General features: G+C 50.5%; 1 protein-coding gene across 19 annotated transcripts in view; it reads right to left on the bottom strand.

Moving 5' to 3' along the window:
• Positions 1–16,506, bottom strand: part of CLOCK (clock circadian regulator) — a 1,126,282-nt gene that overhangs the window by 235,435 nt on the left and 874,341 nt on the right. For all 19 annotated transcript variants that reach the window (XM_069200997.1, XM_069201058.1, XM_069201081.1 and 16 more), the window contains one exon: positions 8,404–8,499. In XM_069200997.1, the coding sequence (XP_069057098.1) occupies positions 8,404–8,499 (96 nt within the window). The remainder of the gene's footprint in view (positions 1–8,403; positions 8,500–16,506) is intronic.

The raw sequence follows: 16,506 nt of genomic DNA, 5'->3' as shown, positions 1-16,506 counted from the left end.
AAGGCGAGTTAGGTAGGCAAGGCCCCTCCGTAATGTAGGCCATGTGGCACTCAACCCCACCTCAGCAGAGTGCCAAGTTGAGGTATAGTTGCCCCTGTGGCATCCATGTGCGCAGATTTCCACCACTGCCATGTAGGTCATATCTGAGAAATTGCATGTGCAGAGGCCAGGAGCACGGCGTTATGCATGGGGCTGCTGCGTCTGTCTTTTCCGCCAACGGTAGCGGTATGCCATGCACTAAAACTCTCTTTCTTCTGTCTCCCACCCCCTTTTCCTGCTCTCCCTGTCCTTTTGTACATCAGCATCATCAGGCGGAGGTACAGTGGCACCGGAGCACGAGGGAGCTGCATCCCACATGGCCATGGAGGGCCACACCACAGACTCTGAATGCACTAGTGGGACGGAGGGCGAGGGGAGCTTCACGTCGGCCACCGGATCACCAACCAGCGACACGGACTCGTCCGCCGATGGGAGCTCCCCTGTGGTGGCGGCTCCATCTGTGCGCCCCACTTCTACAGGTACAGCTGCCACCTCCCCTACCAGCACTGCCCTCCCAGCAGTGCCTCAGCATTCGCCCGTGCCCGCTCACCCAGTAGGGTGGGCATCACCTTCGCACCAGGCACCTCAGGCCCTGCCCCAGTCACCCCTGCTGCCCTCAGTGAGGAGGCCATTGACCTCCTCAGGTCACTCACTGTTGGGCAGTCTACCATTGTGAATGCCATTCAGGGTGTAGAACGAGAGTTGCAACACGGTAATGCATTCCTGGAGGGCATTCATTCTGGTCAGGCTGCCCTTCAGCGAACCCTGCAATCTCTGGCCTTAACACTGATGGTAGCCATTGTCCCTGTGTCCAGCCTCCCCCCTCCAACTTCCTCCACCCAGACCCAATCCCCTCTACCCCAGCCCATCCCAAGCACACCTACAGACCAGCATGCACACAAGTTAACACACACAAGTAGCTCAAGCAAACATAGGCACCACACACACCACAGGCACTCACACAAGCATCACACCCATACAGATACAGCAACATCCACTGTCTCCACTGTGTCCCCCTCCTCCTCTTCTCCCTCCTCCCTCCCAGTCTCGTCTACACACACACCTGCATGCACCACATCTACAGGCACCAGGACTCGCACCAGGACACCCAGCACCACAAGCCGCTCACCTGCACTCACCACCTCCACTGCCATTTACACGTTCCCTGTGTCCTCTCCCAGTGTGTCTGTGATGCCCCCTCCCAAAGTACCCAAACGCCGGCAATCACTCACCCAACATCCATCCACCTCACGACAGCCTCCAGTACCTGCACCTGCACCCAAAACACCTAAAGTGACACCTCCTACAACCACCTCCTCTTCCTCCACTCCCAGACCCCCTCCAGCTACCCATCCCAGTGTCCGTCAGAAACTGTCCCTATGTCAAATTTACCTTTTTGACCCCCCCCCCCCCTCCAATTCATCAGTCCCGTCGTAGGGCCTCAGCCAAAAAGCCTCCAGTACCAGTGGTGCGTGTTCCAGGTTTTTGGAGTGCACCGTCCACCAGGGCAGGCAGTAGGACCCGGAGCCAAGGCACTGGCAGCCCACCCCCTGTAAAGGCTCTGAAATTGGAGAGTGGACGACGGGACCGTGTCAAGACTCCTGGTGGGACAACAAGTGAAATGGGCTCGAAGGCGATTGATGAGTCAGTTGTAACTCCAAAAAAGGTGGGGAAGGTCCAGAGGAAGTCTGCCCAGCCTGTTGTGAGTGTCACGGCGGAGAAGTGCGCCATCATTTCCGGCGGTCCAGACACAACCGCCAGCACCGTCGTCACTGGTCCAGAGACCAGCCCCACAGTCACAGCCCAGGAGGGCCCAAGTATCGTCACTGGTCCAGAGACCACCACCAGAGTCACTGCCCAGGAGGGCCCAAGTATTGTTACTGGTCAGGAGACCACCGCCTGAGTCAGTGCCCAGGAGGGCCCAAGTATCGTCACTGGTCCCGAGACCACCCCCAGAGTCACAGCCCAGGAAGGCCCAAGTATTGTTACTGGTCAGGAGACCACCGCCGGAGTCAGTGCCCAGGAGGGCCCAAGTATCGTCACTTGTCCAGAGACCACCGCCGGAGTCAGTGCCCAGGAGGGCCCAAGTATCGTTACTGGTCAGGAGACCACCGCCGAAGTCACAGCCCAGGAGGGAACAGGATGCCACAGCCCCGCTGGCCAATGATGGAACGTCATGCCACACACCAATGTCCAGTGTGGAGATCGTCATGCCACACATCAATGTCCAGTGTGGAGATCGTTATGCCACACACCAATGTCCAGTGTGGAGATCGTCATGCCACACACCAATGTCCAGTGTGGAGATGTCCAGTGTGGAGATCGTTATGCCACACACCAATGTCCAGTGTGGAGATCGTCATACCACACACCAATGTCCTGTGTGGAGATCGTCATGCCACACACCAATGTCCCGTGTGGAGATCGTCATGCCACACACCAATGTCCAGTGTGGAGATCGTCATGCCACACACCAATGTCAGTATCAGAACCGCCATGTCAAAGCACCGCTGAACAGGGCAAAGACCGCCATGTCAGAGCACCGCTGAACAGGGCAAAGACCGCCATGGCAAAGCACAGCTGAACAGTCCTGAACCGCCATGGCAAAGCACCGCTGAACAGGGCAAAGACCGCCATGGCAAAGCACCGCTGAACAGGGCAAAGACCGCCATGGCAAAGCACTTCTGAACAGGGCAAAGACCGCCATGGCAAAGCACTGCTGAACAGGGCAAAGACCGCCATGGCAAAGCACTGCTGAACAGGGCAAAGACCGCCATGGCAAAGCACTGCTGAACAGGGCAAAGACCGCCATGGCAAAGCACCGCTGAACAGTCCTGAACCGCCATGGCAAAGCACCGCTGAACAGGGCAAAGACCGCCATGGCAAAGCCCCGCTGAACAGTCCTGAACCGCCATGTCAAAGCACCGCTGAACAGGGCAAAGACCGCCATGGCAAAGCACCGCTGAACAGTCCTGAACCGCCATGTCAAAGCACCGCTGAACAGGGCAAAGACCGCCATGGCAAAGCACCGCTGAACAGGGCAAAGACCGCCATGGCAAAGCACCGCTGAACAGTCCTGAACCGGCATGTCAAAGCACCGCTGAACAGGGCAAAGACCGCCATGGCAAAGCACCGCTGAACAGGGCAAAGACTGCCATGGCAAAGCACCGCTGAACAGGGCAAAGACCGCCATGGCAAAGCACTGCTGAACAGTCCTGAACCGCCATGTCAAAGCACCGCTGAACAGGGCAAAGACCGCCATGGCAAAGCACCGCTGAACAGGGCAAGGCCGCCATGGCAAAGCACCGCTGAACAGGGGAAAGACCGCCATGGCAAAGCACCGCTGAACAGGGAAAAGACCGCCATGGCAAAGCACCGCTGAAAAGTCCTTAACCGCCATGTCAAAGAACCGCTGAACAGGGCAAAGACCGCCATGGCAAAGCACCGCTGAACAGGGCAAAGACCGCCATGGCAAAGCATCGCTGAACAGGGCAAAGACTGCCATGGCAAAGCACCGCTGAACAGTCCTGAACCGCCATGTCAAAGCACCGCTGAACAGGGCAAAGACCGCCATGGCAAAGCACCGCTGAACAGTCCTGAACCGCCATGTCAAAGCTCCGCTGAACAGGGCAAAGACTGCCATGGCAAAGCACAGCTGAACAGTCCTGAACCGCCATGTCAAAGCACCGCTGAACAGGGCAAAGACCGCCATGGCAAAGCACCGCTGAACAGGGCAAAGACCGCCATGGCAAAGCACCGCTGAACAGGGCAAAGACCGCCATGGCAAAGCACTGCTGAACAGTCCTGAACCGCCATGTCAAAGCACCGCTGAACAGGGCAAAGACCGCCAAGGCAAAGCACCGCTGAACAGGGCAAAGACCGCCATGGCAAAGCACCGCTGAACAGGGCAAAGACCGCCATGGCAAAGCACTGCTGAACAGTCCTGAACCGCCATGTCAAAGCACCGCGGAACAGGGCAAAGACCGCCATGGCAAAGCACTGCTGAACAGGGCAAAGACCACCATGGCAAAGCACCGCTGAACAGGGCAAAGACCGCCCTGGCAAAGCACTGCTGAACAGTCCTGAACCGCCATGTCAAAGCACAGCTGAACAGGGCAAAGACCGCACTGGCAAAGCACCACTGAACAGGGCAAAGACCGCCATGGCAAAGCACCGCTGAACAGGGAAAAGACCGCCATGGCAAAGCACTGCTGAACAGGGCAAAGACCGCCATGGCAAAGCACCGCTGAACAGGGCAAAGACCGCCATGGCAAAGCACAGCTGAACAGTCCTGACCTGCCATGTCAAAGCACCGCTGAACAGGGCAAAGACCGCCATGGCAAAGCACCGCTGAACTGGGCAAGACTGCCATGGCAAAGCACCGCTGAACAGGGCAAAGACCGCCATGGCAAAGCACTGCTGAACAGGGCAAAGACCGCCATGGCAAAGCACTGCTGAACAGGGCAAAGACCGCCATGGCAAAGCACTGCTGAACAGTCCTGAACCGCCATGTCAAAGCACCGCTGAACAGGGCAAAGACCGCCATGGCAAAGCAGCGCTGAACAGTCCTGAACCGCCATGTCAAAGCACCGCTGAACGGGGCAAAGACCGCCATGTCAAAGCACCGCTGAACAGAGCAAAGACCGCCATGGCAAAGCACCGCTGAACAGGGCAAAGACCGTGTAGGAATGAATGTACCGCCACATCAGGCATCCTTATCCCATGTGCAGCTGGGACAGTGACAGGACAGGAACTTTCACGGGGAGACTCATCCAGTCTGGGCACCAGTCCCCCTCCAGAACCAGTAGAGACCTGCATCTACTTGAGAGACTGTGGCTTTGCACTCCCCAGGATGGCACAGTGGGCAACCCACCCACTGTATAGACTTGAGAGACTGTGGCTTTGCACTCCCCAGGATACATCAATGGGCATGTAGCCCCGTCGTGGATCTGGCTTCGCATTCATCTGGCTGAGGTGCCCCCCCTTCCCTTCCCCCTGAGGTGCCTGTAGTGTTTCTATCTGATGCCCCGGCAGTGTTCTCTCCGATTTTGGTCAGGTATCTATTGTGGGCCTCGCCCATGCATTTTTGGACTGTTGGTGCACGGACATTATTGTGTACATATCTGCACTACTTCTTGTATTGTATATATTATTATGAGTGATTTAGAGATATATATCTGTATATTTTTGTATGACATGTATATTGGCACATTACAATGTTTGACCAAAATTCGCTTTGTCTTTGCATTCTTCCGGGGGGATTGTGGGTTGTTAATGTGATATTTTTGACTGCATTGGTGTGTATGTTGTAATATGCGAGGGAGGGGGTGGGGGTGTTTGGTGGGTGTCCCCCTAACTTTTGCCCCCCCTCCCCCATGTCATAGATGCAGTACTCACCGGTATCTTCTGCGTCTATGTCGCTGTTGGTCGTAAAGGAGCAGAAAGACAAGGGCAGGTAATATTTGGAGTTCCGGGTCCATGGAGTCGTCATTCCTCGTTGGATGTGTTCAGGTGAGCGTTTTCCCATAGCAAAAGCTGTTTCCGCCGTGTTTTTATCCACGGTGAATCCGCCCCGGAAAAGGAGGCGGATTGGCGGTTGTAATGGTGTGGGCGGTATATTGTCTTCCGCCTGCCTGTTGGCGGTAACCGCCGCACTGCTTGTCTGTACTGCCATGGCGGGCGGTGTGTTAAAGTGGCTGTCTTTGTTGGCAGTTTCCGCCAGGGTCATGATTCCCTTTTTTTGTCCGTCGGCCTGTTTGCGGTCTTACCGCCGCTTTAACACCGTCCGCCAGGGTTGTAATGACCCCCATAATCTCTTGTTCTTGTGCTCAGCAAGGATCTTTCACTTAGGCGCTGCAATCCTCTAATTAAGCGCTTAACTACCGTATTATGATTTCCAGCAGGCTTGACACACAAAATGTGCTGATTCACTTTTTTAATACTTCAAAGCTGATCGCAAACATTTTGAGACCCTTTTCTACGTATGTTTGTTATTGTATCAACTGGTGCTGCTTTCTAAAATGTTGTTTAATAAAGCAAAATAAACAGCAGTAAAAATGGTAGGACACCAAACCGAGTCTAGTTTTGTGGTTACACTTTTTGTAAATAACTTAGTGGCAATGTTAATTTTTATGTAAAAAGAACAGATGGTGGACAGAATGCTGACTAATTTTGAATATTCACCCCCAATCACAGATCTGGGCCTAAATCCATTGTTTTTTTTGCTCGCCACGCCATTCCAGTTTTGCTTTTGCCACCCTAAGTGGGAAGGGTATGCTAAGATGTGAACCCCGTGCTCACTGTGCCACTGGAATCAAGCTAGCCTGGCTGATTAGGGAAGATACCACGAAACCAGTCCCAGGATGCTTATTTTCAGTCAAGGAACAGAATAAAGTAAGCATAACTGTTCATTAAGGTTTTTTTTGTAACTATCTTGACTCAATATAGTTTGCTAAAACAACAAGTAGGTTTCAAGCAGGGATACCGTTGTAGCTGAGGGGGAAGGGTCTTCATGCTAGAGTCTGAAGTCATTCAGGTAGGAGATGAGCTCTTTACTTCGTGTTAGGCCCCTAGGGTGCAGCAACAGCAAGAAGGTCCTGTCCGGGCTCCATCCTCCTGCCAATGGTCCCTAACCCCAGGTTACCAATGCTCACCAGGCACCAACGTTCAACTATATTATCCCCTCTCAGCATTTCAGAACCAAGCTCAGATATCCAGAGAAGGGAAACTCACATGATACTACAGATACATTTTATTTAAACAATTATTACTAGTGCCAAGCAAGTACCAGGGCTAGGTCCGTAAATCTCAAGATTTCGCTGCTAAAAATACATAAAGGCCATCAGGATCTATGATCTCAGTTTGTAGTAGGAATAGGGTCCCGGGGAGGATCCATACCAGTACCCCTCATGGGAATGCAGAGTACTTGGTAGCATAGACCTTTCCCCGCCAGCGTTTTCATAAAGCTAGTCCTTCCTCTTTTGTCAAGTGTCTCTCCTGGAGAAAGACTATATGGACTTTCCACCACTTATGATACATTTGGTCCCTGTGTCACTTGAAGGGGAAATTAAGGCCTCTAGTATTCCAGGTGATCACCCTAACAGTGGAGATGGTGGTAGCCATGTAGGTGAATTGTGGCTGTAAATTCTGCAACCCATGCTACACACCACCCCATGTCACCCAACAATACCAGTTGCAAATACAGAAGTAGACAAATCACCCCGGTGTGTAGCACGTATTCTTTCTAAATCACATGCATGTCTTCTTCCTCAGCTTTCAAAGAGGCTACATACAATAGCTATACTTGCCATGTCACTATTTCACAACACTCCTGACATCGTATAGTGACTAGGCCAGGACAAACTTTTTGTTAAGCCTGTAGTCATCTTGTGCAACTTCAGGCATTTTGTGTTATAGTTGTTATATGAAATTCACGAAATTATGTCATGTTGTACATTTCCAAGTTAGTTTCGGTAAAATTCCTATTGGTGGAGCATGGGAGCAACGAGAACTAACGTGAGCAGCAATCTGCTCATGACAGACGCCCTGTATTAGTTTACAAAGGGAAATTTAAACATTGTTATTTCTTAGCATTTCTACATTGTCCCTTGTAGAGGCAATCTTTCTGAGATTTCACCTAGTCTTGAAATAGAAAAACAGGTCCACAGGGCAACCTCCTGTCAGGTTCCTCTAAGAGATAAGGCAGCCTTCGATACTACACTGGCATAAGCCATACTGTTCAGTAAGAAACCCCGCCCCCCCCATTGTGGACTGGCGCTTCGCTTTGATAAACATTTGTGGTAGAAGAGAAATTAGTTGATAGCCTTAAAGAAATACACCTAAAAAGCATAACAGAAATTTTTCCATGGTGCAGGTTCCTAATGGCTGTGTGAAATTGGCCTTTAAAGGAGACCCTATCCCTGTGAAGAGCCTTTGCCAAGTAATAGGCATAGTTTAGGGCTCGCCAGAAAGTACGTAACTCTCTATTAAGTTTGTCAAGTATTTTTTTTAGTTACTAGATGCATACGTTTTTGTAATATGAATTAGAGACCTTCATATGCTTCATAATCTTGCTTTCCTTATACATAATTATCTGTCTTAAATAGTGGCTTCCATAACCACACCATACTCAAGATGAAGTCTCAACGCTGATCTGCACAACAAAATTAATACTTTTGTTCTGATATTTACGCGTGCCTAATGCTTTGTCATCACGAAGTATACACTCATCCAATAAGTGTCTATAATAGCTGAGCTACGTGTGTTTCTTCAAGTTGATGGTGGAAAAGACAAAACCTACACAGAAGTAAACACAGTGAGATTAAAAAGTGCATAACACACATTTTGCGTAAATTGAACCCTTACCTGTGATATGCCTGACTGTTTTTGCAAAGTCGCAGCAGTATTCTGGGTCATGATTGGCTGACTCAGTGACTGTCCAACAGACTGGGAGCTTAGAGACTATGATTCAAAGAAATATTTTAGTTAGTAAAATATTCATTAAAAAACGTGCCTTCATTTTTGTTGCGATAGACATGATTACTGTTTTTGTAGTATGCTTAAAATAATATTTATTTGGCTAAAAGTACTGACTATGTGGGTTGCTTCAAACTAGAAAAGAAACAATCATTTTCGCTTTGGTATAACGAAAAGGTTTTGTCAAGCTTTGTCAACACAGACACAACATGGCCACAAACACTGCAAGATAACAAGTACAGCGAAGGTGGGCAGAAGCAGGAGCGCAAGTTACCCTAACACAGAAAACATGAACAATATAGGTAGCCACAGAACCCACTTAATCTCACACAAACAGAACAGGTCCCAGCCGGTTGCAAATGTAAATGCTTCGTTGCACACAAAGTAGTACAGCCAGGTAGCAGTAAGTCACGACTCATCACATAAGCAAGAGCACCATGTGCATCGCCTGGGTCTCCGCAGCATTGGGTAGACCCAACTGTTGGGGCCTTTTAGGGCAGGGCCTTTGGCCAGAAGACACACACACTGCAACCTCAGCAAGCACCTATCAGGTAAAGGTCAGATGTCATCAGGTGCCTAGTCCAGAATCCTCCCTAACCTTCACCAAAATCACACCTTGACAGAGACCAACCAAATATACACCCAACGACATACAAATCTCACTACCGCCACACACCCAACAATCCAATACATAACTCATGCTCATGCCACACTCCATGCTCCAGACATGGCAGACGTCATTACCTATCACAACCTCGACACACACTCCATCACTGAAACACCGTTCTTCCCTACATCCTCACACATTCCAGATGGCTTTTTATTGGCAGACTACAGCATTCAAAGTGAGCCTTCTGCACGTAAGAAGGAAGGAGGCCTCGTGGTCATCCATTAGTCACCCCTATCGGGGGTCGTGGCCTGGCACGGTGGAGTCTGACATGCTCCACGATGGCTCCCACCAAGGCCGCCCTGATCAGAATTAATCCTGCATTTTCATAGACTCCTGTATTGCCATAAACAAGCGCTGGGCTGGCAGACAGGTGAGGGAACTGAGCGTGTGCGAGACATCAGTAATCTGGGGTTTTCCTTTCACTCCGAGGGGGAGGAAGGCGGTCAGGCCTCGGAGTAACATAATGACTGGCCCAAACTAGACTTCAGAAAGGCATACGTGGGGTAACTGTTGGCCAACAAGATAGATGAATGGAAATGAGCCTGCACGGCTGCTTATGGCAAAGTGGGTACAGACTATTCAAAACTTCACCCCCACAGTCCCTTGCTCTTCCTATTTGGATACATGAGCTGTGGCAGATCCCTGCAGCTGCGACCGAAAGAAGACATACTGAGCCTTCGGATCACTGGGTCAGGCCAACAATCTATAGTGGTGACGGCCCACGGAGCCTAAAGTGTGGGTATCACAAGGGCCTAACTGGAGCTCGATTGTGACCCTACCCGCCCATAAGAGAAGTAAGTTCCCATCAGTGGCAGTACAATCAGTGCTCAGAGAGGGGTCGGGATGCAATCCCGTTGCTTAGGGTGCCACCCAGAATATCTCCTGGTCCATGGAAGACTCCTGGAAGGTGCAGAAAGCAGTCCGGACACTGGACCGGGGGGAACTATGTGGCATGTGAGGAGGGCCTGCACCACCCATAGCGACATGGATGACATCGCCTGGGCCCACGCTGCAACTGAAGCAGGCGGAACAAGTGGTGCAGCCAGCACAAGGGAGTAAAGGAAACTCACTTGTAGGTGTATCATGGTCACGCACTGTTGACACATCAACAGCAAACTTATTCAGCAGTAGGGGTAATGCAGGCCTGAGAATGCTTTACACACACAGCTGGCGTGAACTCTCAATGATGTGCAAAAGACACATCTGTCAGTTAGGGGATAGCATCTCGAAGCGGTGGATGGACAACAACAGGAGCAAACAACACTATTATAAAAGCAAGACAACAGGGTCAGCCTGAGCCCTGTGAGGAACTACACATTATATCTTGGCCTGGGTGGAGAACACGGAGTTCTGCCAGGTGGAACTCCGTGAAGTGCAGAAAAAACTCCAACGCTGTAAGTGGAGTTCAACAAGTCATGCTGCTTGCTCTGTTTTTTTAACACCAAGAGTTTATCCTGCACTGTGAAATCAGCATGAGTGGCACAATGAGCAGCACAAAAGGGCGCGCTTCATTCTGCTGCTCAAGTAGATGTTCTACTCGAACTGCAGCTTCCTCAACACAAGCGGTAGCAAACTACCATGATCGCTTGCGTTGAAAAATTTCACAGGGAGGTGGTCTATTTGTTTTATTTTTTTCGCTCGCCAACCTACAGTTGGCAAGCAAAGAAAAACTCTGCTCCGCATCATTCCGTGGAGGTTTTGGGAACTCTGCACAAAGTGAGCAAAACTCCTCAAACTCCGCCGGCAGAGCAGAATTCATTGCTCACCCCTAATTATGTCCTACTGGGCTTGGTGAGCCCACTACATTCACTTCCCTCATAGCACAGAACAGAGGAAGCGAGAGGAAACAAAGATTGATACATGCAGGGCTAGAATAATTCGAGCAAGTACCCGGCAAAGGCCTAACGAACAAGTTACTTACCTTCCGTAACACATTATCTAGTTCAGACTATCTAGCCCGAGATTCCTTACCACTGAATATTCTCCAGGCGGCAGACTGGATCCGGAATATCTTGAGCAGTATCCCGGTGCACCAGTAGGTGGCGCCCGATGGCTCCGCGCTTGCCCTACTGGATGTGATGTAAACAGTGCCTATAAAGGCGCCACCCCAGCATGCTGACCTCGTTTTCTATGTGACAGCTAGGGCACCAGGTGCACGGAGCCGTACCAAGGTGTTATGACTAGTGTGCCAGAACTAAAGGTTGAGAAGGACCTTTTGAGGTGGAGCAGTTTCGCTGGCTGAACCAGGAGGAATCAGCAGTTACATAGGGGGTCATTCCGACCCTGGCGGTCATGGACTGCCAGGGCTGGGGACGGAGGAAGCACCGCCAACAGGCCGGCGGTGCTTCATGGGCAATTCTGACCGCGGCGGTAAAGCCGCGGTCAGAAATGGGAAACCGGCGGTTTCCCGCCGGTTTTCCCCTGCCCCAGGGAATCCTCCACGGCGGCGCTGCAAGCAGCGCCGCCATGGGGATTCCGACCCCCTTCCCGCCATCCTGTTTCTGGCGGTTTCTCACCGCCAGAAACAGGATGGCAGGAACGGGTGTCGTGGGGCCCCCTAACAGGGCCCCATTAAGATTTTCAGTGTCTGCAAAGCAGACACTGAAAATCGCGACGGTGCAACTGCACCCGTCGCACACCAGCAACTCCGCCGGCTCCATTCGGAGCCGGCTTCATCGTTGCTGGGGCTTTCCCGCTGGGCGGGCGGGTGGCCTTTTGGCGGTCGCCCGCCAGCCCAGCGGGAATGTCAAAATGACCGCCGCGGTCATTTGACTGCGGTGCGGTCTTTTGGCGGTCACCGCCCGCCGGGGTCGGAATGACCCCCATATTGTCTCCACCAGATAAGGCATTACTGAAAGTAAGTAACTTGTTCATCTGATAAAGACTTCTAGCTGCAGGTTCCTTACCTTAGAATATATGCAAAAGCAATCCCTCCCTGGATATGGATCTGCGAAGTGACTCAGACCAAAAAGTCCTGGAGGACCAAATGGACAAAGTGACAGTCACAATGGACCTGATTGCCAAGGCAGTAGTGTTTAGTAAATGTGTGCAAAGAAGCCCATAAAGCAGCCTGACAAATGGCCAGGACAGGAACTCTGCAAGTTAATGTGGTGGTCGTAGCGTTTGCTCTGTTACAATGAGCCCACAAACCCTTAGGAGGTTACTTCTTGGCCAGTCAGTAGCAGATCTTAATGGAGTATACAATCCATCTGGAGATGATCCACTTTTGCACTGCTTTCCCTTTTTATGTACTGGTGAACCCCACGAAGAGCTGATGGTCTACCCAATGTTCTTTGGTGCCTTCAATATGAAAAGACATGCCCCTTTTTTAAATTCAGACTGTGGCGTCTCTCCCCCTCCTTGGCAGTGGAGTCTCTTCTCCATACTCCCTTTTTTGATCCAGATGGTGAAGCGAAAAATGTCGGCACTGTGATGCTTTGGCTGAAATGGAAATGCGTCACAACTTTTGGTAAGAAAGAGGCATGATGAGGGAGAACCATTTGATCTGGAAAAAATCTGGTGATGGAAGTTGAACAGACAGAGCCAGTAACTCGTTGACCTTCCTGGACAATAAAATGGCCACCAAGAAAACGGTCTTGACAGTCAGAAGCCAGAGAGGCCAACTATTTAGGGGTTCGAAGAGGGGAACACATCAGCCAGGTCAAAACCAAAGTTAGTCTCACTGGGGCATAACGAAATGCTTGGGTTGAAATGTGTTGAATATGTTTCAGGAAACGTGCCACAACAGGTGACCTGGACAGGGAGGGTTGATTCGGCAACCTACAAGAAAGGTGATATGGCCGAAAGATAACCCGGAGCAAGACCTTGAGTAGCTAAGGGCAAAACAAACACAATCACTTCACACAAGGATGGAGACAGTGGGTCAATATGTTTGTCGGCACCCCAAGGCACAAACTTTGCCTTAACCTAAGGCATACACTGTTTGTCAATGAATGACTAGCTGCCAAGATGACATCACAATCCTCGGGAGGGAGGTTAAATACCCTCAACTATCGCTGCTCAATCTCCATGCATGAAGGTGACGATTATGCAGGTTCAGATGCAGAACTCTGCCCTGTTGCTGTGACAAGAGATCCTCTGGAAGGGGCAGCTTGATCGGAGGAAAGATTCTCATGTTCAGGAGTTCTCGACACCATACTCTCATTGCCCAATCTGGAGTCACCAGGATACCTTGGACCCGGTCGGTTCTGATCTTTCAGATAACTGAGGGGGCAAGCGGCATTGGTGGACAGTCATACAGGAGTCCCATATTCCAGTCAAATGGGAATGCATCTTTATTCAAGAGCCACTTTGGAAACTCCAGCACACAGAAGTGCTGAAATTGTGTGTTCTCGGCAATGGCGAATATATCTGGCCAAGGGTCTCCCCAGTCCTGACCTCTGGATCCACCGACCATTCCTGGTACACAAGGCATCTATGGCTGAGTTTGTCCACCTTGGTGTTTAGAGATCCTGCCAGGTGTTACAAAACCACTGTGTCAAGAAGTGCAGAGCCTCCTGGCACAGGGTCCACAACCCTACTCTCTCCTGCTTGTGGCAGTACCACATGGTGGTAATGTTGTCCGTGAACACCTGGACTAGCTTCCCTTTGACAGAAGAGCTTCCACTGCATCAAAAAAATCACTCAACTCCAGAAGATTGCTGTGGCACTGTGTCACAAGGGTGGACAAGCTTAGCTGTAAGCACCTGGTGGAACAGCACATGGGTGTTACACTCCGAGGTGGCAAAGGGTATCTTGCAGCAATGAGGACAACTCTTGCTAGATATGGGGGGTGTTGGTTAACTGGGCAGAACTCTGGCATGAGCCCCAAGGAACTTGTGGGAGTTGTGTTTGTGACCACAAAAAGACGGTGGTGGCTGGGTTGGAAAGGACACGGTTGGTGACTGCTTCCCTAGCCACGGAAGGAACATAAAGGGAAGTGCTGCTGTTGTGGGGCCATGGTAAGCCCCAGTAACCGGGCGGGGACCCTACTCTCCTTAAAACACTCAAGCGCCTAACTGGTCTTGTTGTCAAACAGGTGAGTGTCGTTGAAGGGCACACCAGCTGATCTCAGTCAGGTGTGGTGAAGAAGCGCCACTGAGGAAGCAATGGGCGTGCCCAGGAGTATGTCGTGCCCAGCCCACATCTGATGGTGGATGTTGCTTCACCCCTGCTGTTGACAATAGCCTTTGTCCTCCGAGACCATGGGAAGCACTTGCACAACCATGTTTTACACTGTGTAGCTATATCAGCCCAAGAGGCATGTGGTGTTCACCGACCGCATTGCAAGGATAGTGCAAGAGAAAATCTCCTTCTCAAAGGTATCCAGCATCATGGATTCGCTATCTGATGGAATGTTATAGAACGTGCTGGGATTAACCTTAGATGTTGAGGCCTGCATCACAAAGCTCTCTGGGATGGAATGTTGGGTGAGGAAAGCTGGGTCTTCCAGACGTGCCCGTGCAGGGCTTGGCCCAAGCCCCTAGCAGGACATCAGAGGTGGCCTCACTGAAGGGTAGGCAGGGTTCTGTGTGAAACATCCCACCCTGAAGCACCTCTGCCAAGACATTAGTCTTGACTTCAATGGAGGGTAGCTTGAGGTCGAGGTCCTCAGCTGTCCTCTGCACCACCACAGCAAAGGAGGCCCCCTTCTCTGTAACCACACTAGGAGGAGGGACCAGGCCAATGTCTGGTGAGGTGTCCAGACCACTGGCATCCACCAAGTCCTCATAGCAGTTATCTTTGGCCAACGTTACTTCAAGCTGGTCAGAGTAGCTGTAGGGATCCTCAAATCCACCCCAGGGCTACTCCTCCTAAGGCCTGTGAGGAAAAGGAGGCACTGTCTCTGACTTTGAAGGTCTAGGTCTGATTGGCGCAGGAGTAGACGTCAGATGATGCAGGTACGGCTCTGTATCGGCGTCAGGAATAATTGAGTTTGGCTTTGCCAGGAACAATGCCACTGGATCCAACCCCAGCAAAGGTTGTGGACTCGCAACTGGAGTCAGTCTGGATCCAGAGAGCCCAACTGGTGCTGAGGGTACCGCCAGCTGTTACACAGTTGGGGCACCTTCTAAACACATGGGGCCGGAGGGCACTCCAGAGAAATCTGGCCACCTTTGATTACGGTTAATATGTAATTATTAGGACATATTCTCTAGCTGTGTGATCTGCAGTTCATGGTTTCCAATTCTGATGATGTGTGGTTATTGTTTCTATAATAGGTTAATGTCAGTCAGTCAGTCAGTAGGTTAATGATTATGATAACAACTATGGAAATTTGTCTAAAATTCTGTGATATAAAACAAATGAGAAAAATGAATAAAACAGCTTTGTTAAAAATTAGTTTTTCGGTGCCTTTAACAATTCTATACACTTCAATGCAGTAGAAATTTATTGGGAACACAGGTTTTTTTTCTTTAGTACATCTTAAGATGAGGTACATGGTCTCATAGAACTCCTTGAGTTGGCTGGGGGTCTCTCTGGCTCCAAGAAATTCAGGGAAGCGCAGAGGCTTCACAAGGGACGTATGAGAGCGGGGCCTAGAATTGTGATGTTGATCCCATTCTGCGCCCAGTCACTTACACTGGGGCAGCAAAGAGCGCTTCAACTTCTTAGTTGTCATCTTCTTGCTCTTGTCAAGCAGCCAGGAGTTGGCGAGGGCGCAAGTTATAGTTACCTTAGGGCACAAGTTATAGTTACTTGAAATAACTAACTAGAACTGATGAATTTCTATGGTTTGTGCAACTTAATTTAGAATCTAACTATAACGTCCCCGTAACCTCTGTTTTTTTGAGAGAATGTCAATGCTTTTTAAATTCTATTTCCTCACTATAACGCTCCTGTAACATTTGTTTTTTTCAGTGAATTTCTATGGGCTTTTTAACATAAAGTAATTTTAATTACTGTAAGTGAATCCAACTCCTCCCACTCATGGCCGGGCCTGTAGCCAGGCTCTCTGGCCAACCCCACTATAACAACCCTACCTTGCGCCATGCAGGACATTTGGCTGTGTGTGGTGGAGTTTGACCACAGGGCTTGTCTCTATGGGTGTGAGAATAAGTGTAAGAAGGTGTCTCTGGGTGTGAGAGTGGTTGTAAAAGTTCTGTCTTGGTGTGAGAATGGGTGTGAGAAGATTATGTGGGTGTGAAAGTAGGTGTGAGAGGGTGTCTGAGGGTTGACAGTGGCTCTGAGATTGAGTGCATGAGTGTCTGAGTGGGTGTGTGAGTGTCTGAGTGGGTCTGTGAGTGGGTGCATGAGTCTCTGTGTGGGTCTGTGAGGGGGTGCATGAGTGTTTGAGTGGGTCTGTAAGTGGATGTTTGACT

The sequence above is a fragment of the Pleurodeles waltl genome, chromosome 1_2, assembly GCF_031143425.1.
Source record: "Pleurodeles waltl isolate 20211129_DDA chromosome 1_2, aPleWal1.hap1.20221129, whole genome shotgun sequence".
NCBI lineage: Eukaryota > Metazoa > Chordata > Amphibia > Caudata > Salamandridae > Pleurodeles > Pleurodeles waltl.
The sequence above is the reverse complement of the archived record's forward strand: the minus strand, read 5'-3'. Positions and strand labels throughout refer to the sequence as shown.